The sequence below is a fragment of the Pterocles gutturalis genome, unplaced genomic scaffold (assembly GCF_000699245.1).
Source record: "Pterocles gutturalis isolate BGI_N339 unplaced genomic scaffold, ASM69924v1 scaffold13143, whole genome shotgun sequence".
Classification (NCBI taxonomy): Eukaryota; Metazoa; Chordata; class Aves; order Pterocliformes; family Pteroclidae; genus Pterocles; species Pterocles gutturalis.
In genome coordinates, this window is record NW_010118231.1 from 8,657 (window position 1) to 35,231 (window position 26,575).

Genomic DNA, 26,575 nt, shown 5'->3' on the forward strand with positions numbered 1-26,575 from the left:
TTCCCCATCCGAATCAGATTTTACCGTTGTAATGGTTAGTTCCAGCAGTCCCATATCCATAACACGAACATAATCTGAAAGACAATGAATAATAATTAAAAAAAAATTAAGACTTCATTAAAAAAAAACATCCTGACTATGTATTTTTGGTTATTAAACCATTAGAAATAGCATGAGCATAAAATGGGATCTTTTTTATCAAAACCTTTTATACCGCTGCATTTCCTTCTTTTATGAGGATTGAACTCTAGAGATCAAGTTTCAGCTACTCAGATCAAGAACTCAAATCTTTTCAATCCAATATATCACTCCCACTGCCACCATCTGTGTGCAGTGTAATCTTTTAAGATATTTATCCTCATCCCATCTGTGTGAGGTAGAGAAGCACAGGCACACAGAAGTTGGGTGACTAAGCATCCTAGCAGTGTTCTTCAGTCTTTAAAGGCTGTTACTGTATCAATAAGAGCAAGCCAGGTGGTATCATTCTTTTCAGAACCTAGAACTCTGTGCCATATAACAAATTTCAAGTTCAACCATTCAGAACATATATCTCAGAAAATGCGATCTCCTTCTATAAAGATTTCTTTCTGTGCCAACTCCAGATTTTTAAAAATACACTTTTTTCAAATACCCATTACAGAACTGTAACAAGACAAAGGACTTACAAATTGATGTTCTCTGACATACCAAACAAATCCAAACATACCAAACAAATCCAAACTAGAGCACTCAAATTTTCATTAACACTGCATTATTCATTCATATTCAACTTGCTGCTCCTCATCTCCTCAGACCTCTTCTTCAATAACCTTTATAAATGCTGAATATGCCTGCAATTTTGTTTCTTTAGGCTCTGCAATTCATTAGTCACATCTAAAACATCCTTACCTCTATGGAGGTTCACCACAACAGTGTTGCACTTGTCAGACAGATGCAAAGCAGCTTCATCTAAAATTATTCTAAAAAAATAAAAAAATATTAAAAACATGCTAGAGAAATGCTGTGTAATTCACCAAATAAATTAGTATAGAAAAAATATTTAAGAACACAAATATATATAGCATATCTTAACTCCAAACTCTTCACTTTAACCTTTCATAATTTCCAATTCCATTGGTAATTAACCACTGCAAGATATTTTCCCCATCACTTATTATATTTTATTTGCATTTCAATTTATATATTTGAACCTTCCTAGCATGAAAAGTTATGCTTTTCGCATACATAACTAACACTTATTTCCTTTTTTTGCCTTTTTTTTCTTTTTAGTAAACTAACAGGTGTATTTGTTTCAAAGGTCATTTATAAAGTTTTAACAATACAAACAAGCAACTTAGCAGATGTTTCACATCAGAACAAGTATAACAGAACGAATGTTCAACTAAAGTTGCAAGAAAAATTATTTAGAAGTTACAGAGATGTCCAGTAATCACTAAAAATTTCCTTAATTAATATACTGTATCCAAATAACAAATCTTTAAGAAAACTTAAGGTGCTATTAATTAACAAAATTGACACAATTTAATTTCAGGACATCTTTCAACCATATTAAAAATCGCAGAATTGCTAGGTGTTAAAGAAAGCAATCCAACTAAAACAAATAATTGTTTAACCTAATAAAACAGAAGGATTACACATGATCAAAGTGTATTCCAAAAGATGCAAACCAGTGTGATCTTCACAGAGTGTTAGAGATTGGAAGGGACCTCAAGAGATCATCTAGTCCAATCCCCCTGCCGGAGCAGGACACCTAGATCAGATCACACAGGAATGCATCCAGGCGGGCTTTGAATGTCTCCAGAGAAGGAGACTCCACAACCTCTCTGGGCAGCCTGTTCCAGTGCTCTGTCACCCTCACCGTAAAGAAGTTTTTCCTCATATTCAAGTGGAACCTCCTATGTTCCAGCTTGAACCCATTGCCCCTTGTCCTATCACTGGATATCACAGAGAAGAGTCTGGCTCCATCCTCCTGACACTCACCCTTTACACAACACGAATGCTTCCTAGGTCAAAAAAGCAGACAGGCATTACAAGTTTTACAGGAGCTTCCATGTTTCACAATCACTTAAATTATACCTGAGAGTAGAAGATGATTTATCTACTGCAACACTGCTGGAAATGCTGAAAGTTTCAACAGTAAGCAGAGATCTGACTGGCAAAAACAAGGGCCTAACAACAAATAGGAAAAAAAATAATTAATACTCTGTACCAAATTAGAAGCACAATCAAAGTCTTCTAGACCTAACTAGACCTTCCCAGGCCTAGGCAAGTGCTTATCCTACTTTAAATTGCTTACAGTTTAAGGGACTTCTGTTAAGTACTTTTTCCAAACAAGCCTAAATAAATATTCTTTACAATATGCAAATTCAAATGTTCCTAAAGAATAAACATATAGCTGCAGTGCCACCAAGTGGCATACACTTGCATTTTACTTACCTGTAATCAAGAGCACAACTCCACAGATGTACATGAAATGTTGTAATCGTAGCTGGAGGATTATATCCCAGAACAGGCTCATCAGAAATATTCAAAAAATATAAAATCTAAAAAATTACAAACATATTATTATAATTCTTCAAGATCTGTTGAATTAATGAACAAACATGCACTAGAAAAGAGAAAATCTGTAACAGGTATGACAATAAAATGTTTGATTAGTAGGAAGAAAAGGGAGTGAATAATCTCAGATGTTTAAGGGTGCTTACACAGTATCTGAACATAGAAAAGCACAGAATGTAAACAGGGCAAAAAATACAACATCCAAACTGCAGTCTCAAAGGATGGAAAAGACCAATACACAGAAACCTAAGTGGCTGCTTGTGCAATGCCTCACAATCCACTTTTAAAGCGTTTCCCAAATACAGTCTCACTCATCATTCTTTGCAGTTGTTACTACAGTGTTAGTATTTTCTTTGCTCTCTTTATCTGAAAAGCCAACTTTTCTTGTAGTACACTGTTAAAGTTATCTTCAAGTTATCTTTCTTTTTCTTTGGAGAGGGGTGGGAAATATGCTCAGACTCAGAAACAAGTGCACATGCACTGTATACACTGCTTTTTCACATATTACTGCATAAAATTAACTCCTATCCTCCTCTTTAAGACCTGTCGTAGTTATCTCTCAAATGCATTACACTATAAAAGTTCTTAAATTGTTCCAAGCCTGGGGCATACTAACATTGCTAGCCTTTCAATCATTTCCTCTACCTACCTCTCTTTGGCCAATTTTTTATTTTCCCCATCCCCCTCCAAAAAAGATTCCCAAGTGCATTACAGGCAGTGTTAATTAAGCAAAAAATTCACAAAGCAAATAAGCAACACAGTGTAAAACAGGACACATGAACACATAGGAGTACCATGCTGATAAGAAGGTAATGACACTGCAGAGTCAAAAGCACTAAGTTCAGCTCCATGCAGTTATACAATAAATGCATGTAAAAATAAGCATACCATACATGCTGGAAGATAGGCAGGATAAGCTTGAATATCAAGGTTTACTATCTGTAATCCAGTATGGTGTAAGTACACGCAAATACATGCAACCATGCTGCTGCTGTGCTAATGGCGTGCCCTAGCTCATGCATGTTTACACACAGCTTTCAGATCAAGGGTCTCTAGCCCTGTCTGCTATGCTATACCCTGCATCCACACCTATCAGTACAACCCTTTTAATTCAGAAGTTTGCATTACAAGTCTTTATGTAAACTGCTGCTTACTACTTCCCCAAAGTCTTATTCTCCATTACTGCTATTCGAATTATGTAAAACAGGAAATAGATAAGGGAGAAAGAGGACTTGAGGAATAAAGTGACCAGAAGGGGAAAATACTGAAATGCTTTCAGTGCAAGTAGTGCATTTGTTTTGAAGGTGTTTTTTTAAGTCAAGGATTATCTAAGTACTTGGATAGCATTGGACTACTGAGATTTTCCATCTGAACTTTAAAAAAAGAACAAAACCACACATACAAAAAACTCAAACCCATGAGGCAAAAAAAACCAGAACCTCCCTGACATATTGTGGACAGAGATTTAGGATGAGAGGAACTGTAGCAAACGAATACATAGGTAAGGAATTAAGAGTCTGTCAGTGGTCTCAAAGACAAGAAAGTAAATAATAACACTTTCAAGATCAGGGAAAGATAATAAGACACAGCCTAACACAAAGATTTTCCATCATGGTTTAGTTTGATACTTAAAGCAGTTGTTAAAGCAGCAAGACTGAAACTGAAGATGTAGTTGAGAAAACTGTAGCAATCTGACCTGTTCATGCCAGCTTAAACCTGAAGGCAGTACTCTGTGCTGAAGGGTGGCTCCTCTTAGTCCAACAGCAACCAGAAATTCCTGCACAAGAAAGTTGCAGGAGTTAGTTTACATGAAATACATGCAACTATTTAACATCTAGATTATGAAACAGAGTCACCCCTCTCCTACCAGAATCTCCAAGTGTCCAGAAATCAAGAAAGGACTGGGCCACGATTAAACACTAAAAAAAAACCCTTGCTTCCTAATACAGAAACTCTGTCTAATACAGTCTAATAATTTTTTTTAACAGGATTGTTTAGAAGTGACAATTTTGTGGTGGTGGTAGGAAGGAAGGCTACCTGTTCGTTCATTCATTCTAGGATTCACCAGGAATTACCATGAAGTACCAACTCATTGTAGTTCCTTCTTATGCAGTTCAAATATATGTCAATTGAGCTCCCATAACATTGTGCTGGCCTGCAGATTCCTTCTTCTCTAGATAACTCTACCAACCTGTTCGTCACCACTATGCCAGCTAAGCAGTCATCTTTTATCCATGCTAATAAATGCTACTGGCAAAGCCAAAAGTAACACTCATTTCCCAGTGGCATTCCATACAGGTAAACAAAGGCTGCCTATTAGATGATGATTAAAACTAAACCAAACAAGAAAAAGGTCAACAGGCCAAGTGTGATCAGTAAAGTGAAGCATTAGAAGAATTAGTAAATTATGCTGATACTTAAATTTCACAATCCACCCAGAAGATTCTAACAGAAAATTATAGTTTGATGATGAATGGCTCAGAGTGGTATGGTTTCTTCATCTATAACCCTTGTAACCCCACATTTGGATGCTTCCATATAAACTGAGATAACTCAAATAATTTATAAAATTTTGAAAACGCAAACCTTTGTATTGCTCTCTATTTTATCTGATTGTATTTTGACTGCAACAGTCAGCATACTTGGACAATCCACTCCTGCACCCTCTGAAGTAGTCCTACTAAGACTATCTTCTTCAGAAAAACAAATAGTAGGTTCCAACCAATGGGGACGTATCGTGCTGGGCAGTCGTACTTCAGAGGAAGGGACAATCCCATCTACCATACCTGCAAAGAGATTTTAGAATGAGTTACTTCCTGCTTCAAAGCTCTTACTGATGAAGAATTAAAGAAAATCCTTTTTAGGCTTGATGCCTTTAAAATTATTTTAATTACCAAAGCTAGCCTTGCACACTGTCAACTAAAAATTGTGAAGGGGAGGTTACAGGTAATCCAGTGTTTGTTTTTTTATTTGCCCAACAAAACGGCAAAGTTGAAATAAAGCACAAATCTCCCACAGGTTGCATGGACATAGGAATATGTCTCTCCTTTTCATTTTATGAGATGGTGCCAGGTTAACCTCTGAACACCCAATAATTAAGCCTTACACTGAAAATCCATGAACTTGACCATCACTGATTCAGACACATTTGAGGGGAAAAACTTAAAAGGTTTAACTACACGGGGGTTACCAGCCATACAAACTACACAGTCAACTTAAAATTCTTCACCTGCTGACTACAATTAGCTACCTACGAAATATTCAGGTTACCGGTGGTAACCTGTACCTTTTTAAACTAAATAACCAATAACATCTAGGAAGCATATACTTTCATAATAAAGAACAGACTGTACAGCTAATTTGCCAGAGGACCACCGTATCTTTAAAGACCAGCAGCTGCCACGCAAAGTTTGAGCTAAACTGTAACAAGTATATAGTTGTATTAACTGTAACAAGTATATACAGTTATCATGAAGTTGTATCACTGTAGCACTTAGAAGCACTAGCCAAAGTTTGATCTAAACTGTAACAAGTATATACAGTTATATTAACTGTAACAAGTATATACAGTTATCATGAAGTTGTATCACTGTAGCACTTAGAAGCACTAGCCATGAACTAGATCTACTGTGCCAAATTATATACTATCAGAGAAAAGAAAAAGAAAAAAAAAGGAAAAAAAGACAGCATTTCTCCAAAAAAACTTAAAGCTTATCTCATTTCAAATGTAGTCCCAAAGCCACCTCAATCTCACCCTACCTTGATGATATAAATTGAGGCTGTTAGAATGGAGACAAACATAATGTCTGTCCTCAAAGCCTTCATATTTAGTCACACTGAAAAGCGAACCACCGTTGAACTCAAACCAGAATTCGCCATATTTTCCTTCCAGTGTATTTCCATCATAATGCTGAAGGAAGAATAGAAATTATAAAATGATTCCTAGCTGGGTTTGCTGCAGTTAGATAGCCTAAACTAACATAACACTAGAAATACATACCTTCCCGCTTGCATTTAGTTATTCTCACATAAAGCAAAGCAAATAGAATTGCTAAAACATTGTACTGCATTATTGTCTAGTTAGAGTACAATAGCATGAATATTGCAGAATTACTGGTAAAAACAGTTGTTCCTTCCAAAAATAGTACATAGAGCATGAAGGGGATCCCATGGTCAAAACAACAGAACAACTTTTTCCAGCCCCAATGGGCTCACCTTTACATCTGTGAATATTGACACTAATCCATGTGTCACATTCAGCAGAACAGACAGAAAGCTTTGCGAGTTCTTATTCTGAGAGTCAAGCTTTTTCCTTCTGCGTGAACGATAGTTTGGATCAACAGTGGAATAATACTGTAGTGTTTCTTCCTCAGATCCACTCTCGTCATCTAAGAGAGAAAATGAAAAACAACTCTCTAGCTAGTACACATGTTATGCCAGTAACTCACTGTTTTTCCATCAGTAAGGTGACTCAATTTCACATGTATTTTACCTAATTAAACAGTAATCTACATGTTTTCTTCTCAGTTTAAGTAAATAAGTTTGCAAATTCTTTCTACTATCAACTTAATCACTTCAACCAATTATGCTTTTAAATCACTATAGTTCTAGATGATTTATTAAGTGTATTACCATAATGAACTGCAGATTTAAATTGACTAAAGCTGTCTTTACTGAAAGTGTTGATGAGCTGGCTGGCCACAGATAGTCCAACACCATAGGAAAGGTTTTCAAATGTTTCCACAGGAGATGGAGCTGTGGGTTCCCACAACAATAAATCATTGCTGATCCTAGGAAGAAATACATGATCAATATACAAAACATATGGTTCTATTCCCACTTAATGTAAGTTCAGTCAAGCAATATTTCCTTTGCAGACTTCATGTAACAGATTTCAGATTTCATAAACAAGGAAGAGGAAAAAAAGTTCAAGAGCACAAGAAAGAATAATGTATTCACGAGTAAAAGCAATAAATAATTTTTTCCTGTAATTATGGTACACACATATCAAAGTCTAACATTTGACAGTAACACAAAAGCCTCTGTTAGTAGGTATATATTAGTTCAGTAGGTTGGAGGGGCGGTGACAAAACCCTATTTCGATCCCACCAATTTGCAGGCAAAGTTGCAGGAAACACTAGTTCTTTTGATTTCAAGTGAGTTTGTGTCTATTGGGGTAAAGATATACGTGACATCCAGTACAAAGTACACCAACAGAATATTCAATGAAAGATTCAGCTTTGACACTCTGGAAGTGAAAAAATGCTTTGAAGATGAAGTAATGCCTATGACAGGCTAAAATAGATTAACATCTCTCTTTCTGTAGCTAATGTGTAGCATAATACTTATTTTTTCATTGATTTAATCTAGCTATATTTCTTTATTTTTCAGATGGAAAACTAACAGAAATAAATGCTGAAAACCTATCTGTAAGTTGGGTTCACTTTCTCTACATTTTCGTAAGCCTTTGTAAGGCTTACAAAACTGGGTTGTTAAGGTTTTTTCCTCCACCTGCCTTGTGGACTCTTAATTTTTACATGGACAATCACTGAATAAAAAGGAAAGAATAACATTGAATGCAACAGTTTTTGAAGTACAATGATCTACTTATAAAGGAAAATTCAGAAAGATTAGAGCAAAATGAAACATTGCTAACAAAGATCTGAACAAAGTATACACTGAAGGCAATAGACTATTTAACTTTACCCTTTGTTCACAAAATCTGCCAAATGCTTTTTAGCAGCTGGCTACTATGACACTGATCAGATATCTATCAGAGTGATATTAACTTGGAAGGATATTTGTATACTTTTCTAAGAACTTAAATGTTATATAAATGAATTCCTGCTATAGTTGCTCATTCAATTGCTTGTATCAACAATGAATACAGAACTAAAAGTACAAGTCACGATAACCAAGCAAAACAATAAGCATACTTGCCTATTGTAAAGTTTTTCATAAAAGCTTTTGTTTGGTAACGTTAAGTGAACATTTGGTAACATGAGTTCCAGTACATAATGAGAATTGCTAATTGTTTTATCTTGAAACTCGGTCATTTCAACTACATCTCCTGGCATCACCATCTGAAAGAAAAAAAAATCCCTCTCAAGTAAAAAACAAAATCACAAGTGGAAGCCAGAAGACACATATAAAGTACTGTGATAATATTGTCTAGCATAAGCACAAAGCAATGCCAAAATTTTATAGTACCTCTTCATTTTCAAACATGACCCTACGAGAAGAAAAAGGAGAAGGCTCTGGTCTTCTAATATCACAGACATCCTTCAAAGAATGAGACCCTCCTTCTTCTTCCTCTTGAAAGTTATTATCACCTTCTTCCTCCTCAGCTGCTATCCTTTCCAGAATAGAGTGCACAGCCAGAGGGTTTATTTTCAACACAATCCTGACATTGGAGAAGTTATGCAGAATAAGCCATTAGAGGTGCTTAGAATTTTTATATTGATGCACAGTAATGTCTCCTAGCTCTACTAGCTAGCCATTAAACACACAAACTCAACAGCTCAAAGACTAGGGATTTTTTTTTTATTAGACAAGAATGTATTTTAGCAGACAAAGCAATAATACCATTAAGAAAAACACCAAACTTATAGGCACAAAGGACATGGAAAAACAATCAATCATCGGGCAAAAAGTTTAGTATCTGCTTTTTTGAACTCCATTAGGTGACCTAAGAAAAACCTAGCACTCTCCCAAAATAATGCTTCTATCACTAGACCATCAACAGCTGTTAAAAAATGTTCTGCTATATGACACGGTATATTACATGTACACACTGTTACAGAAAAATTTATTTGTACTGTTATAAAAGAAAAACACGCTGAAAAAATGTCCATACAAACAGGCTGTCAAAGAAGCTACTAAATTTAGTGGGAAAAAATGTATGTGGCAAATTCCACAGCAAATCTAAAATTGCCTCTTTAAACATCTTATTACATTCTACAGTTATTAGGTCCGTCTGTTCATTAACTCTGAAGTACTGTATTGCCTTACACGTGATATAAGCTGCAATAATTCAGTCACAATATAATTGCCATTACTGCTGTTATGGCTTTATACCAGCTTATATTAATATTTTTGAAGTAAAATTAGACAGAGTTTTGTTTGGTTGGTTGGTATTCAGTCTTCAATATATAAGCAGGAGAAGAGGTAAAGTGACAAAAAAACCCCACTAAAATGTGAGAAAGTTTCAAGTCTCTAACCATTCATCTAACTTTCACTGAAATTTACTCCTCTACGCAGAAACAAATCTACACTAAAACCATCTTGCATTATTATCAATGGAGAAGTCTGGGGTTCTTTTTAATAGCTAGATGTTCTTTCTTTGTACATTATTTTAAAGTATTTACCACACAGGCAGTCTGCATTAAAATTAAAAAAATAACAATGCTTCATAAAATTTCAAATAACTCACAATAAAAATAAAACATTACTTTACCGAGGCCAGTCAAAATTATCTGAGGATGATGTTATATCTCCATCTACGCCACCAGACACTTGAAAAAATTTTATGGGTGCTTCTGCACTATCTTCTTCAAACGAACCTGAATAGAAAGATTTTCAAAAAACTAACACAGGAATGACAACTGCTAACTTCACATCGCACACTCCTCACGTTTGAGTCCAACAGGCTAATTTGTCAATGCTATTACTAAGGTACTTATGCAAATGTTGTCATCTTTTCCTCCAAAAATTAAATATAAATTTTTAGAGACAAACAACATTATTCACATTATCTTCTAGCTAGCAGCCGTTAGAAAATCAGATGCTTCTAATGCATAGATATCTGCATTTACATTTATAGCATCACTGCATTACATCACAGCCTTAAAATGACAAAATGTCATCACAGCCGTGGAATGACAAATCAGCAGAGAAGACTGCAAATATAAACAAGTTTCACAGATTTATTACTTCGAAAGATATTAGAGGCATAAAAGTATTAACGTTTTCTCAATGACAGTTAGCACATCACTTGTTATTTCCAACTAGACTTGAGATTCTTTATTTGCACAGCTTTGGTATCCCCCTGCAAATCTACAAAACTTACGCTAACACCATGACAGAGATCCCAGAGATACCCTAAATTGAAACAAACTGGTATAACAATATAACAGAAAACAACAGAAATAGTAGCTCAGATCTAGAACAAGAACGCAAGCACTACACCTGCATACACTAGCCTCTCCTAGTAGTATTATTTTGACTTACACCAATATTGAGAACAAAACACCAAACTGCACTAAATCTGCTCCAAAATTCAAGTGGAAAGACACTCCCTCTGTTAAACCATATGAGAGAACCTTTGTCTCAAATATGTAATATCCGGTAAAATAAAAGAGTGTATTTGAATGTAATGTTAACATTCTTACCAGTTAGCTCTTTAAAGGTAAGTTCTAACGTAACTTGTTCTGGAGTTGACCCTCCTACAAACTCGGTTTTAAATTCCATATCTGTAAATTCAAGATGAAGAATTTCCTTCTGAAGTGATTTCTTAAACCATGGTCCTCTTTCCTGATCTGACCGTAGGTCAGGTATTGGGAAGCGAACAGAGAGATTTAATGCTGGGGCAGTGACTTGAACTGAAACTCTACAGTTTGCAGGAGTATGTGAATCATCCAGAAAAACTTCAGTAAAAGCTTTATGCTAAAAAACAAAGTAAAGGAAAAAAAATCTAAATTAGAGAAAATAGCACTAAAAATTACTATGAGGAAACTTTTGATAATGTAAAATCTAAAAATGAAAAAGATTAATTTTTCATATATCACACAAAACACACATATTAGCACCAATTATTATTACTCTTAGGACATTCCTCTATTATTGGTGCTGTCAATATTCTACTTCGTTAGAAGTCAAGTATTTGCAGAGGTCAGCAATCTTTCAAAAATACCTATCTTTGTATTTTTTTCTCTTAAATTAGAGAGTACCAAACAATATTCAGCCACAGTTAGGAAATACCATGTCTCAGATTTTTTTTTTTTTTTTTCAGATGCTGTTGTTGAGAAGACAGGAACTACTATCATGCATGTATTTGCCCTTTCAGGAAGTCATATCTTCCAGCTCCTGTCACTGATGTGTCATTCAAAACTCCTCTGGCTGTAGTTTCTTGCTGACCATCATTGAAAAGAATCGAGGCTTTCAGGACATAACCATATCGATAGAAATTTTTTTTTCTCTTTTAGCCAGAAGCTGAGAACTTACGCAGTTGATGAAGCAGCTACCATTGTCTTTAGGCCTGTTATCAAGCATGTGATCACTGAGTCTAAATGAGCATCTAGATCAGATGGCTACTGTTCGGTATCAGAAAAGAAAAAAAAAAAAAAAAAAAAAAGGCAAACAAACCAAAAAAAGCCCCCCCCCACTAAAAAACAAAAACCAAACAGAGAAACTCAACCATCACAAATCAATCAGAATTAGCAATCGCAGGCTTAGTGCCATCCTGCCTTCCTCCTGAAAGAAAATCTGTTAAATTTATTAATCAATTTCACTTTCAACTTACCAGACTTATGTGCTTGTTGTAAGAAGCATACATGTGGGATGCCATCATCTCCACTGCAGTTAGTTTCTGTGGTTGAAGTAAGGAATTTAATCTGTCTACAATACTAATATCCACCTCACAAAACACTGGACTTAACTTTATTTGTAATTCTGCTTTCTGTGGAACAGAACTGAGTCTCCCTTGACTACCCTGCAAAGAAAAAGAAAAAGCACTAAAATCCTTAATACAGTGAAACAAATTACAATAACTGAGAGTTAAAGACTCTCTGTTTTACAGGAAATATACCTTTCTGTTAAAATTAACAAAATTAGACAAAAGCTATTATACAGAAACTAGGTGGTTTTAATCTCCCACCTTACCTGAGGTCCTCTATTATCTGAATGCTTATAATGAAGCTGAAGGCATGGTACAGCATGAGAATCATTTCCTTCTTCAGAATGAAAGGTCAGCAGCTTTAGAATAAAACAGAGTTAAAATTACTTAACACATAAGGAGGAAAGAGTTGTCACAGGAAAATATATTTATGAAATTTTACCTAGAACAGACAGTAAGTAACCCTACAATCAAATCAGCAAACACAGTCCCAGCCCAGCCACTTACTCAATCCAATTATTCAGCCCCTTTTTATTGGATGTCTCTGACCATTAAATTGCTGGAAGAATAATCACCCAAATAAACCTTTGCATTCTTCAACTACATTGGCTAGTCTTTCAAAAACATTTACTCTAATTCACAAACTGTGTTAAGCATATTTAAAAGAGAAGTAAACTAATTAATTCTGGCTACTTAACGGTATTCCTGTCAGATACGACAGCAGTCAGGTTCACTATTTGAGCTTGCAATTAAAATACAAGCTGCATCTTAAAACGATAAGATATTAGAAAAAAAATAATTAAATTAAAAAATTTTAGAATTACAACAATTTTAGAATCTATCATTCTCAGTTATACAATTAACACTTATTTTGTATGGAACTCCCTGTATTTTTTACATACCTCCGTATAGTGAGGCTGAATGGAATGAGAATCAGTAGAAAAAAGGCATTCCAGGAACTCCATATTCCCAATGGATAAATCAGTACTAAAACTTCGAGAGGCAGTCCTTTGTCTTTGTTCATAAGACACTTTGATGCCAGTACCTATAAATCTGAATTATTAAAATTATGAAAAGTAACATAAAACAACAAAAACTATGAAAAGTCAAGATTTAAACATGTAAAAAAAGGATCACTACAGCAGTTTTAAAAATTATTAAAACCACCATTATTTCTTCAAAAAGAAACAATTCTAATTATAACAGATTATAGCTTTAGCAACAAAGACAATGGAGCTCACTTATGTTACACAATCAACAATGGTCAGTGTAGAGAAATTTGTGAAGAATACTTTAGACACCTAAACTAAGTTGCAATTCCAAAAGCTGGGAATCTAACATCCTTATGTAGACAATGAAAATGTCAAATGCCTCAAGAATTCTAAATTACATACATAAGGTAAGAAAAGATATATATAACCTTAAATATTTTACTTCATGTACTGTATTGGGACAGTAAAAACTTCTGGAAAAAAAGACTGTTGACTAACTTTATGATTTTGCTCACACTTACTTTTTATCCCTTCTGATACACTATTTTTGCAATAAGTAAAGCCTTAAGTTCCTTCAAGAAGAAATCTCTATACTGGAATAAAGATGGTCCTATAAAATAAGACTTCTAAAGAAATAACTTACTCAATGATTCTCGACTCTACATTTCTGTGGTAGAAGCTGTATCTAGTTTAATTCATCTACTGTTCAAAAGAGATAGGCTGATCTTACCATTTATGCACTTTTTATTGAAAAAAAATAGATAACAGATGTCAAAATTCAACACTATTTTGAAATTAACAAAGTAGTATAATGCAATTCAAATATTAAGTGACACAACTCCCATGGAAATAAACATACTTTACTCAAATTTACTTAAAAGATATTTTTGTTAATTATATTTATTAATAAGCAAAGTTGTACCTAAGGTGATCATGAGAACAAGCTTCTGCAAATACTTCTCGGAAGGACAGAAAATCTTCTGTTGAAAACTTAACGGGCTCAATCTTTTCTATTCGGGTAAAGAAATCCCGAGCCATTGGTGTCAATGGGTTAAGGTTCAGTGAACTTTCAGGTGGGGGTAAAGGGTCAATATGAAGTACAGACACTGAGAAAGTTCCAACTGCCAGTCTAAAAAGAAGCTCAGGTCTGGATTCATCCACAGAAACAGATCTGGATGGAATAGCTGAAATACAAAATTAAGATCATGTAATTTTTCAGAAACAACACATTTATAAAATCATCTTACTTTCAATTTTAATTTCTTTTTTACCAAGTTGCTGCATAACAATTCATTTCCAGAATTACCTACGTGGCAGAATGCAAAACAATATTTTTACTCACATGTCCTTCTTAAGGAAGTCTGGTGAACCATGTTGGCTGTAAGTGAAGAACCTCTTGGAGGTTGTAGTTCTTGTTTGTTACGATCAAGAAAATCACCCCAAGTTGGTTGAAGCTAAAACAAAAATATATATGATCTTAAATTTGACAAACAGATGTTAAGACATTAGATCAAATATAAAGAAACAAAAAGAAAATACATGCATAAACAATCAACAGCATGCCATTTAATGGCATAGTAGTGCTCAAATAAACAATGTAGATATGCTTTACTTTGGGCTTTGCTTTCTAATTCTATGATCATCTACACTGACATATTTTTAAAACTAAAGCTGCTCTCTCCATGAGCGTATATTCTCTTGTTTCTCTGTAAAAAGCACAACTGTTCTCCCTGTCTTTCATCAAGCAAAGGATTAGGCTCATAACAGATTTGGGAAAGATCGCGATAGCAACACCACAATTTTTATGTTGTTTGAGGAAAAATGTAATACAACAACTTTGTACTTTTTATTGTTATTGCCTGTGTAATCCATATTAAAAGAAAACACAGATGGCAAACACACAGTTATTGAAAATAAAATAAAGTGTTCTATATAAGCTTCAAGGCATTTGAAAACAAATAAATTCAAGTTTCTGTCTTGGTAGCCAAACAGATGAGAAACTTTCCATAGCAGAAAAGGAATAATATCAGCTCTAAACATTTTCAGTTGGCCTAGAATTTGGCAATAGTTCTTGATAGTAAAGAATAATTATGCAATAATTTCAGACAAAAGTGTTAATTTCAAAAAGATTTTAAATGTAGTTAATACTATACCACTGTAGTGCTCAGTGGAGATCCTGCTGGTGTATTTGTATATGTACTGGCTAAAGACAAGTCTAGATCCATAGTTGGAGGGTCTCCAAGAGGCGGAAGGGAGGAAAGGCTGTGAGACATGTCCATTTCAGCCATTGAGAAGAAAACTTCTTCTTCTAATATGAACCACAGACAGTCAAGAGTTATTTTCTAATAAAAAAACCCCTTCAACAGAGATGTACTTGAAAGTTCAGAAATCTAACTGCTAGACAGAATAAACAGCTAAATATATTATTTACAGGAAGTTACAAATTCTCTTGACACTGAAACTAGTAGTATTTATGGACAGAGTTTATTAAAAAAAAGGCAAGTTGACATAATTTCTATAAATTCATACACTCTCCTTTTGACAAATCAAAGTTCATATTTTCACATTAAACATAATCTGCAAAAAGATATTCAAATAAAAATATAAATATCAGGGCAATGTAACTATTATTCTGTATTTAAATCCCTCAACCATGCATTTGAAAAGATGTTACACTGCATGTGTATTTATCATGTTGCACAATAATATACAGATTACTGAACAGTTTTAATGAAATATTGAATCAAGTCTAGCCTGGTACTTAAGCTAAGCATTAATTTTTTATTCAATAGTACAATTAAGAGCATATAATTATTCAAGTATCAAAAGAACTTTCATGTAAAGTCAGTAAGAGATTAATTGACTGTTCATCTTTTAATAATCTTAACAACAGGTTATTTGCTATGTTGGATCATCTTTTATACTTGCCACGACTAGAAGGCGTTCTGGCACTCTCTGTCTCATAGAAGCTTTGCTCAGATGATGCTCCTGCAGACAAAGACTCTTTTCTTAAATAACGTTTCAGCTCCATCTGAATCCGATATTCATCTTCCTGTTGCATTGGCCGGTTCTTCCTATCTTTATTTGACAATTCTATCCTGCTTAGGCTCTCTGAATTCAAAAAAAGGACAGAAAGTGCACTGTAATTTCCTTACCAGTATCCCAAAGAAAATTCAAAAATTAATCCAAAAATTAAGCAACGGTTCTTGTTGTATATATACACATCTGTATATATCTATACACCTATCTGTTGTATATCAGATGTCTATATACATGCACTTTGTTGTTTTGGAGATTTTACTTGTCCAAAACAGATTACTCTCTCCCTAGTATTCATAAATTTCAAGTCTGCAGAAAATACTTTAAGGACATATATGCAAATGTGTTCATATATAATATCAGCATATATTTCTCTTCCCAGTCAGCTCTTGAGACTAAGGATACAATCTCTTAAAGGTTTTACTATTAAGGAATTATTAAAATTTAAGGTTTGAAGATGACGCATACGGGAAACTATATGTAATGTTTTTCCAGTGACCCAAAAACAACTAACAAGTCCAGTACAACAAATATATCAGTATCACTAGAAGAATATTAAACATCTACCTCAGACCTGACAAATCTTTTCAAAAAGATTAGCTGTCTATCCTAATAATAAAGTGTTGTTACATTTGGTAGATGGGGTGGGAGGTACAAACCAAAACACCCTCATCCTGCTACTGCAGTAGTCTCAAAACTGACGTTCATTACTTAGTAAATATGGACAAATTCAATTAGTATCTGTTCGATGTTTTCTGTGCCTGTCACTAAAGTAAAGGGCAGACAAGGAATGAGACTGATAAGCCCCTCTCATAGAACAGAAGCTACAAAAAATAAAGTTGTTCTGGCCTCCTGAACTCCTCCTCTCTTGTCCTACTATACAGTCACTTGTCAAGCCTTATTTGTTACCTACATTTTCATTACCAGCATGTACAACTTGCAACTGAAGTAAATAAATTGATCATAGTCCTACTCAGAGCAGCTACAAAAAATTCTCCTAAGATCAGATAGAAATTAATAATAATCTACCATCACATTTTTTTTTTCCACTGAGAAAACTTGTTTATCTTGCAAAGTTTATTTTTTGTCCACTATGATACACATTTAACATTTACAGAATGTTCACTTGCCTGGTCCAGCAATAGCTGCTAACATGTCCAACAGGAAATGCACCTGCCTTGGTGACAGAAATAGATGTACAGAGTCTATTTGTCCATCTACATCCAACTGAAAAAAATTAAAACACACACAAAGAAAGAAAAAAAATGCTGGACATAAGAAACTTTCTGCTTCTGTAGAATATAGTGCACTATACAAGACATGTCAATAGACGTTTTTCAAACCGGAGACAAGGGCAATATATTTACACAATTTTACTTATATAATCACACTTTTAAAAATCAATAGGGCTTTATTTTCAACTGTTTTGCTTCCTTTATGTAAAAGTCAAATAAAATATTGTTTTAACTAGTAGCATTTAAATATGGCATTATTTACTATAAATTTTAACATAAAAGTTCAAAAGTAGAAATGTTCGTGTTAGTTTTATAATGCTGCAACCTAATTAATTGTTTAAGATTTACTTTTAATTGTTGAAGTACAGCCTTTTAAAACCAAAGTGATTTTAATCAACCAGTTAAGCATTCCACACATACACAGGCCAAGTCAGTCATAATGTCACAAGAAAAGAGGGTAAATGAATAGCAGCAGGAGTTTCACGAAAACACAAGTTTCTCAGGAGTTACTCCAATATACAAATGCAGTCTCTCTACCATACAGGAAATCTTCTTTAACCGAGTTCAGAGTGCAACTGACTTGTCTGGCCACTGTAATGATGTCTTATTACACATACATATCGGTTGTGAGTACAGAGAATCTAAAACAAAACTAAGCGGATTCTGTCCCCTTGAGAATCTCATAATTTTTTGTATGCAGTGAAAAAATAAAATCCTACGTAACTATTAATTTAGTTATGATTAAGACCAGGAAAGCATGACTAACCTTAGCTCCAGGAAGTACTTCATTTTGCTTTAATGTTAGGCTCAAGTCCATCCTACCAATCAGCTTACTGATCTGTACAGGGTCAGAAGGTGTAATTTCTGGCAAGTTCCTTGTTAATTGGGGATGTGGTTCATAAATTATTTTTGGATTCCAGCTAGGTGAAAGCTTTGGTTCAGTTGCCTTAAAAACATTACAGAGGAAGGAATAAGAATATATCCCTTTTTTTACCAAAAAAACCCAAACCACACACAAAACACAACAAGCCAAGCATTTCAAATAACCTTATCACACAAATGAGCATTTTACACAAATATAAAATTGACAATGGCACTAAAAACATTCATTGACAGCTGTGAAAGAAACAAGGCATGTAAAATGTGAAACATCAGGCCTTTGCAAAAAAGTGCATCAAGTTTCTGCAAGTGAATTGCAGACGACTTCTACACATTTAAGTTGCAAACAGATTCCAGTACAATACATCCTAAATGTTACTCAGTCCTAAAGTCTGTTTCCTTCCCTCTCCCCAAAATCAACAGGAAGTGATTATGAAACTTACCAAACACAGATTCAAGTAAAAGTTCAACTCCTATATGCTTCAGAATTAATCTAATATACAAGAGTAACAATATAGTCTGTCCTTCATCAATTTATATTCTTATATTATGTATTTAATTTTACCAGCTGTGTAGCTGAACACACTGGGGAGGACTTTGCTGATGCAGGAAACTCATCCCAGAAGAAAGAGACACCTGAGAGCTGCAGTAACTTGTGAGCAAAAGCTGTGGGTTGATGTACATTAATTCCAGAGCACTCATCTGCAGTTTCATCACAGTACATAGTTCTGGGAGACAAAAGCAACGAAATAAAGATGGTAAGTGCATGCAAATTGTTACCTTTACATTTAGCCTCTAAGTTTGTACATGCTCTCTTTCCTCATATTATTTACAATGCCACTGACTGTCCTGAAAGGAGAAACCACCACTCTCTGGAAATGGGTAGAAATCTTACATTTTCTACAGGACACCACAGGAAAACTGTGACATGATTCCAGTGTGAATATACCCTAGTGTATTATCCTAGTACTTATGTCAAATCTGACCACAAAGTGAAGCAGTCCACCCAACACTTCTATATGAACGTTTCCATTAGGACACACACAACTCTTGCTTCAGAATCTGAATTTTTTTAAAATCTGACATCTAATACTTTGAGTGCTTCAATATACAAGAGGAACTGTTAAGGTAGTAAAACCCTTTGGAGTAAGAGATGGCCTGCTCTGCCAATAATATCCTTGATTGCGGAACTCTGAGAAACGGTATGCATTAATTGTGGAAGTGGAACTTATCTTTGGAAAATGTAAAACTTTAATTTGATGGTTAATGTTTATCTTAGACATGTTAAGTGGAAGTTGAGTGGAGAAAACATTCACTGCCATTATAAGAAGGTGCTCAAGAGATAGTGTCTAACTGTATACTAAGAATGTGTGTGCATAGGTAAAATAAATTGTACAGGAAACGGCAAAAAAAGTGCATTAAGAAAAAGACCCCACAGATTTAAAAAACAAAATCTCTTTACCTTTCGATTCTGATTTCAAGTGCAGTTCCACTTTTAGAGTTTTCTGGCACATGTTCTATTCGCAAAACAGTATCTAAAAAGGTAACCTTCACTCTTCTTAGAACTTAAATGAGAAAACAAAAAGATACCATGCAAACATTTGAGTCAAGTTACTCAACAATTACTTATATAGCCAATTCAAGACGATCTTTCTTTTTGTTTAAGTTCTCAAAATTTATTTCAATTGAAATAATCAAGTGAGTATGTAACAAGACATCAAGTGACAATGTAAATTCCTACTAAATGTCTAATTTAATCCACACCATGCCATGGACCTGTAATGCATAGATATTTGAGCAACTGACAGCTCAAGGCAAGTTGTTCTACAGCTCAGCGTGGATGATCCTCAAAGAAAATACCTGCTTCATTATGCACCATGTCTGAACTCCTGAACATTGCTAGAGCACTATGCTGCTTTGGCTGAATACCTTCTATTTCTAGATCTGATTTTAAACACTTCTCTTAGCTCAGACATTTCAACACTAGGTTCTCAACTGCATAACGTGGTCGTGAGCCCTTAGTTTCTTCCACTTAAAAACAACAGCAACAAAAACCAGTTTCTAAATTACTTCTAACAACATGGTGTGACTACTGAGATATATACATCATAACAGGTCAGCTTTGTGTAAAAAAGCTGAAAAACCATTCTCTTTTTCTCCCTCAAGAGCATCACCACTAAAATGCTAAGTTTGTGTGACAAACTAAATTGGCACCTCCAAAACTAAGGGATCTTACCAATCACTCAAGCACTGATTTAGCTGTATTTGTTCTGGTAAACAAACACTAATTTGCCCTGAAGTAGGGTTTGTCCTGTCCACAGAGGGAAATACACATGTATTTTAGTAAATAAATGGGCTTTTTTTTCCCCCTTCAAAACCAAGATCAATTGTCCTGCCTTCTTATTTCTTTTACAAATTTTCACTTGTTAGCATTACCTGTGAGACAGGTTACAGCAAATGAGATGCCATTTTGTAAAAGAGACACAACACAAACTGATTTAACCTCAGATGTTCATTCAGATCTCAGTAATTAATTCATACCTGTTTCAATAGTCTCTGCAAATTTCTCAAGTCCTTCAAAAGGCTGGGACCCTTCTCCTTGTTCATCTGTCAATTTTTGGCTAAGACACTCTTTTGCAAGCTGCATACTACTGGTCATAAAACTTGACCAATACATAGGCTCAGACCCAGATGCTGTGGAGTAAGAGAAGTCTTAATAAATTTGACTCTGAACATTTTGAAACAATAAAGACACAACAAAGTAATACATTTGGCACACCCAGAAAAGTTTCAACATCTTAGCAAGAAATTATACTTAAAAAAAATTTAGTTACAATCTCTCTTTATACAGTTTACTACTTTAAAATTACTTCAAACTATTTAGATTGCATTGGTAAGGTTCTGGTATTTGAAAACACAATATAAACAAGATGAAACCAGGATTTAGTATAACTTCAGCACTGGTTTCAGTGAATAATTTCTCAAGTACTTTTATTATACCAGTATAATTTCATAGGCATAATCGGTGAAATTAAATCAAGGAAATAACTGCCTTTTTTAAAGAATTATTTTAATGTTCTTGTTCCTTTTGAAACATATCCTAGATGGGGATAGTCTAAACAAGGTTTAAGATGCTATCTTAGCATGTTAGAACATGTTTTAAATATCTAACACAGACCTGACATAACAAATAGAACATAATTAAATCCAACAGCACAGCACGTATTAAGCTGAGCAAGTCTTTTAGCAGGCAGATTAACTTAATTGACAGTGCATTCCTACCAGCTAATGCCAAGCCTATTGTGAACAAATACCATAAAGCTAGATTAGAAAAGTTAATCAAATTCAACTATAACACTCTACTGTAGGCAAACGGAAGTAAAACTAACAGAAACACGAACATGTTAAACTGGCAAAACATCCCAGTTTTGCATTCAGGTCTGGAAACACCCATGTGGCTACAAAAGTGTGATACCAGCATCATGGGTTTTTTCTACTGTATTATAAAGCTCTGTGCATCAAAGAGAACTAAGCAGATGCAAGTGAATAAATAAAGCTTCCTCCTAATACTACAATTCTTTCAAAGCAATAATCTTACATTAGAAAGTAAGATAGCTCAAAATTTAGTTCCAGTTAAACAAATAAGAATGAAATCCACATTATATATAAGAAAGTTACTTAAGGTAACTCTCAAGAGATGGAAAATAGGGTTTATGTATTTTTTTCTTTTCTTTACGATGCATTTAGAGAAACATTTTCTTCCATCTTCTCTACACTATAAAAAGCAAAACAAATTAAAACCATTCAGACTTTCATTCTAAATATTCCACACACTGAAAATGCACTAAATGTCCCACATACGCTATAACAACACATCTTAACAGAATTTATGAAGGTTTGATAGTGGAAATTTATCACCAGGACAGTCTAAACTAGATCAGCTAGATTCATATGGATACAGGCAAGCTAGAAAAGCTCAGACAATCCTCTCAGCTTTATAATCAAAGGTAGTTAAGTATTCAGAGTACTTAAAAGTCATCTCAGACTGTGACAGCAATCAGAATGTAATAGTTCTCCAAACAGACAAGAAGATGCATCTTTTCCCCTAAAGTTGATGAAGAAATCCAGAATCACAGTGTAACCCCCCCTCATAGTCTTATGCTATTGTGTTATCCTACTGCCATCTAGTAGCCAGCTACTAATGATGACTAACAGCACTTGGCATGCAACACCCAAAAACCCTAGGCAACAAAAACTCCTTTCCACAGTGTTACTTTCAATATGTCTGAAACTGTTTGGAGGAAGAGATAAAATGTTTATCATGCTCCTACTGTTATTTAACAGTTATTTAACAGAACAACAACCAATTGAGAAACACTTGATAACCAACTAACAGTTTATTTTTTCTTTTTATTCTCTATCATTAACGTATGTCATTTAGATGGCACTTCAAATAAGGTTAAAAACTGACAAAAGCAAGTGTAACTTTTGCCTCTTGAAAAACTGTAAAGAATTTCCTTTTTGAAAATTAAAAAATAAGCTTACCAAGCCTTGGTCTTGGCCTGAAGACCATTTCTAATCCTTTTACTTCTAATGCACAGTTATCTTGTAGCAACGACCCCCACGGAACAGATAAGGAAATTGACTGGATAAATCCATCTGTGACTTCCAGAGGTGCGTCTGCAGACTCCAGGATCTCATTAAGACACTAGAAGAAGAGAATGAAATATTAATAATAATAATAATATCATATCCATAATTTTGCATTTAACAAGTAAAACATATTGAGGCTACCAGAAAATGAACTATACTCAATACAATAGACAAAAGACAATAAACTGGCTACTTTCAAGTATTTTGATTCCATCATAATTTGTTTCACATTTATTACTCAGCTTTCAGCATAATACAGATTTTTCTGTTGTAGCTGCATAACCTGTATTTTTGCACAGTACCAAAAAAAAAAAAAAAAAATCTGCTGTCTTACTGTTATCAATACTGCAGTACTGACACAAGTTAGTTTATTCTTTCTCTGGCAATACCTGAAGCCGAAAACAGGCTGACAATAAAAATGCAAGAAGTACCTAGTGTCTGTGGCAAGAGTATTTCACTAACATGTACTTTCAATGTAATGTTCATTTTGCATTTCTCTGTGACACTGGAACAACAGAACCAAATAGCCACCTCCTGCTGTATAACAGAGTTGCCATTTCTAAATCGTATTTTAATGTGTTCAATGTTCAGCACTAATTTAAAAACCAAAGCTCAGTGGACAGACCAATATTCTACAGAAACCATTCAGTTAACCCAGTGATAAGTTGTTCTCAGTATCATACAAAGTGAAATTGACGAGAAAAATGGAACGCCAGCTCTAAAGAAGTAAACTGTGGTTTTGAAGCTTTCCACAATCCTCAGAAAAGACTGCCTTGTTGTACTATATAGCTTTCATTACATCCACACAGAGGAAAAATATTCTTTGCACTTAGGTTAAAAAAAAATTGCAAATCCTTGTTGGTTGGCCTGATTCAGAAATTTAGTAGAAACTTAAATTATTGAACAAGAACTATCTAAGCTGCTTTAATGAAATAAAAAACCATCTAAACCACATACCAATTTCAGTGAGTGCAACCTTCTAATATATACAAGACCCTGCTAAAGACTAGTGATGTAATACTAGGACACAATCTTCAACTGGCAAAAAGGAGTGTAGTTTTGACTTTCCTGTGTTGAACAGGGTCACCGATTTTACCTGGGAAAATGCATTAATTCAACAACAAAATTAAAAAAAAAACATATTTGAAAGTTGCTTTCCATTTTAATTATATTTAAAATGTTGTTCTAATTATATAGAAAAATGTTTTTTAAAAAATTAACAAAAAAAAGTCTTCAGAAAATTACATTTTTCATTCTTATGTCTCCAGGTGCAATTTTCCCATCATATTAACTTGTTGCTCTGCCTATGCCCTTCATAAGTCTGCTTTTAGAATTTTGTTTGCTTATATGTTCAGCTTTTCTAGTTTCTGTTTCAAAGTCCACTCAAGCAACAGAAAAAGACATCAACTTCAAAGAAACAGAACCTAAAACAATTCTATTGTGAAATTATTTTAAGAATCAAATAATCAACTAAGATTGAGTGACATTAAAATTTTATTTTTAACTAAATTTAAGAATTATATATGTGTTAATAACATAAGGCAAAAAAATACTTGGCATGAAAACTATATTTAAAAATATCACAGGCTCATTTAAATTATTTGAACCTTTACAAAATAATTTGCTATAGCGGGAAGTAAGCTAGTTACCGTATTTTGAATGGATCCGACTCAGGCATCTTTTTGCTACCAACTTATTTGACAATAAAAATTAGTATATTTTAGTACATTCCTTATTATTTTGAAACAGAAATTTACTATCTAAAAGAAAAAAAATCAAGTATTCTTGTAGCTAAATTACTTCATAAACAAGCCAGCTGTTCCTAGAAAACAGCAATTAGAGCACTCCAAGTTTAATTTTAAAACTGAAGCACAGTCTTCACATCAGAACTCGATCCCACGTTACTGACTGAAAGTCTCCAGCTGGAAATCACAGTAATACTAGTAGCGAAAGTACAACCACAAACATCATGGGTTACATTTTGATTTTTCTAAATAGTCCAGGTCCCAAGGGGCAATGTGGTTACACTAATAGCCCTAGGTATTCCTACGTATCTCTATAGTCTATGAACACATACAATGTTGGCCAAAATATCTACAATATGAAGAACAGAAGCACCCATAAAAACAGATAAGATAATAGATAAAAATATAGCGATCTTGGTGATTCAGAGAGAACAAGCTTACAGTGACTAAGGGGAAAAAAAAGACCTGTAGTACTTCTGCGACATCTGTTTTCACAATGTGTCATACATGAGAAAGTCACGTGCAGAGAACTTCAAACATGTCATTGTTTACAAGCCAAAAAGAAAAACGCTGATCTAGAAATGGAGAAGATAACCTAAGCATCATTGTACATACATTTAATCATTGTGTATACATCATTAACTGTTCATTTAGCACTGGTCTGTAACCGCTGCTGTTTCAAAGTATTTAGATTTTAAATAATATCACTCTGACCAGCGAAGACTGCTGTGATACCCACTAGAGGGCACAATAATTCAATTAGAGCGAGACAGCCTTACTGCCTGCCACAGAAAACAACCTGCAGACACAGCCAGAAAAAAAGAAAACAAACAAGAAAACAACAAAAAAATCCCCACTAAAACACTGGTAATATTGAGCATTTCCGCAAACGTCTGTCTCCTGCTGCTTTCAAACATATTTCCACACAAACAACTGGAAAAGCATTATTTGAAAACATCACATATTCACAAGTATTTTAAAATGTAAACAGCATGGCCTCATACCAAAACATAGTATAGAAAAAATGTGTTTTGAAAGTACTTTGTAAAGCAATAACTCTGTGAACCTAGTTCATCATCTGTGCCACCCTGGAAGTCAATGACTGACGCCCATCAGTGCCTAAGGCTTGTCATGACAGTCACTTGACTGGCAGGTAGAGTTGAGTAACATTGGTAATTAACCCAAGAAACTTTACAAAATATTACAGACATGAACACAGACCTTTGGATTAACACAGTAGGCTGGAAGTATGCATATGTGTGTGTATATACACACAGATATATATATATAAACATACACAGTAAGACTGAAAAAAAGCTTCAGTTGGTTCAAAGCGTGACACCCCACCTGTTAAGCAAACTCCAGCTAAAAACAGCTTGCCATTTGTCAGCAAGTACTTTCACCATTGCAAGACTAGGGGACAAGTTTTAAAGATCTACATGGACTAAACTCAGCACAACACTGTCAATGTGAACCAAGACAGTTCCAAGATTAAGACAAAGTACAGATACAACACGGATTACTTTATGTTTTTGTCATCTCTAGTAGCAATCAGTAAACATGCTCCTCAGTAACTACAACAGCAATTCCTAGTAGTTTGGGCTACACTAGCTCCTCCCTGAAATATCACAGCAGCTATTGCCTTCTTTTAGTTTTTGTTTCCTTTCTCATAATTAAGAATAATTAAATCAAAGCATGGCTAGAAAAACATCTGTAATAAATGCCCCCTTTTTTTTTTTTTTTTTTTAAGTGCTAGCATATCAGAGGAGAGTTTCCCGGATGAAATGCTAATTATGGTTGTAACTTTTTACATAAAGGAGGCTGGGTACTGAAAATAAAGCGGGTGGCAGCCGTGGGCAG

The 26,575-nt window shown here is 34.4% G+C and overlaps 1 protein-coding gene across 1 annotated transcript in view; it reads right to left on the reverse strand.

Moving 5' to 3' along the window:
- The window catches only part of LOC104463695 (autophagy-related protein 2 homolog B-like), a gene marked incomplete at its 3' end in the record, with an annotated part of 34,678 nt that overhangs the window by 7,863 nt on the left and 240 nt on the right, over window positions 1-26,575 (reverse strand). The window contains 26 exon segments of the mRNA XM_010076122.1: window positions 1-74; window positions 889-959; window positions 2,077-2,169; window positions 2,437-2,543; window positions 4,256-4,336; window positions 5,146-5,345; window positions 6,319-6,469; window positions 6,775-6,947; window positions 7,192-7,349; window positions 8,500-8,642; window positions 8,770-8,962; window positions 10,016-10,121; window positions 10,950-11,223; window positions 12,080-12,268; window positions 12,439-12,531; window positions 13,075-13,225; window positions 14,087-14,348; window positions 14,507-14,618; window positions 15,318-15,472; window positions 16,093-16,275; window positions 17,334-17,430; window positions 18,205-18,384; window positions 18,883-19,045; window positions 19,780-19,882; window positions 20,859-21,011; window positions 22,863-23,025. The exon segment at window positions 1-74 is cut by the window's left edge and continues 1 nt beyond it. Of these exon segments, the coding sequence (XP_010074424.1) occupies window positions 1-74; window positions 889-959; window positions 2,077-2,169; window positions 2,437-2,543; window positions 4,256-4,336; window positions 5,146-5,345; window positions 6,319-6,469; window positions 6,775-6,947; window positions 7,192-7,349; window positions 8,500-8,642; window positions 8,770-8,962; window positions 10,016-10,121; window positions 10,950-11,223; window positions 12,080-12,268; window positions 12,439-12,531; window positions 13,075-13,225; window positions 14,087-14,348; window positions 14,507-14,618; window positions 15,318-15,472; window positions 16,093-16,275; window positions 17,334-17,430; window positions 18,205-18,384; window positions 18,883-19,045; window positions 19,780-19,882; window positions 20,859-21,011; window positions 22,863-23,025 (3,828 nt within the window).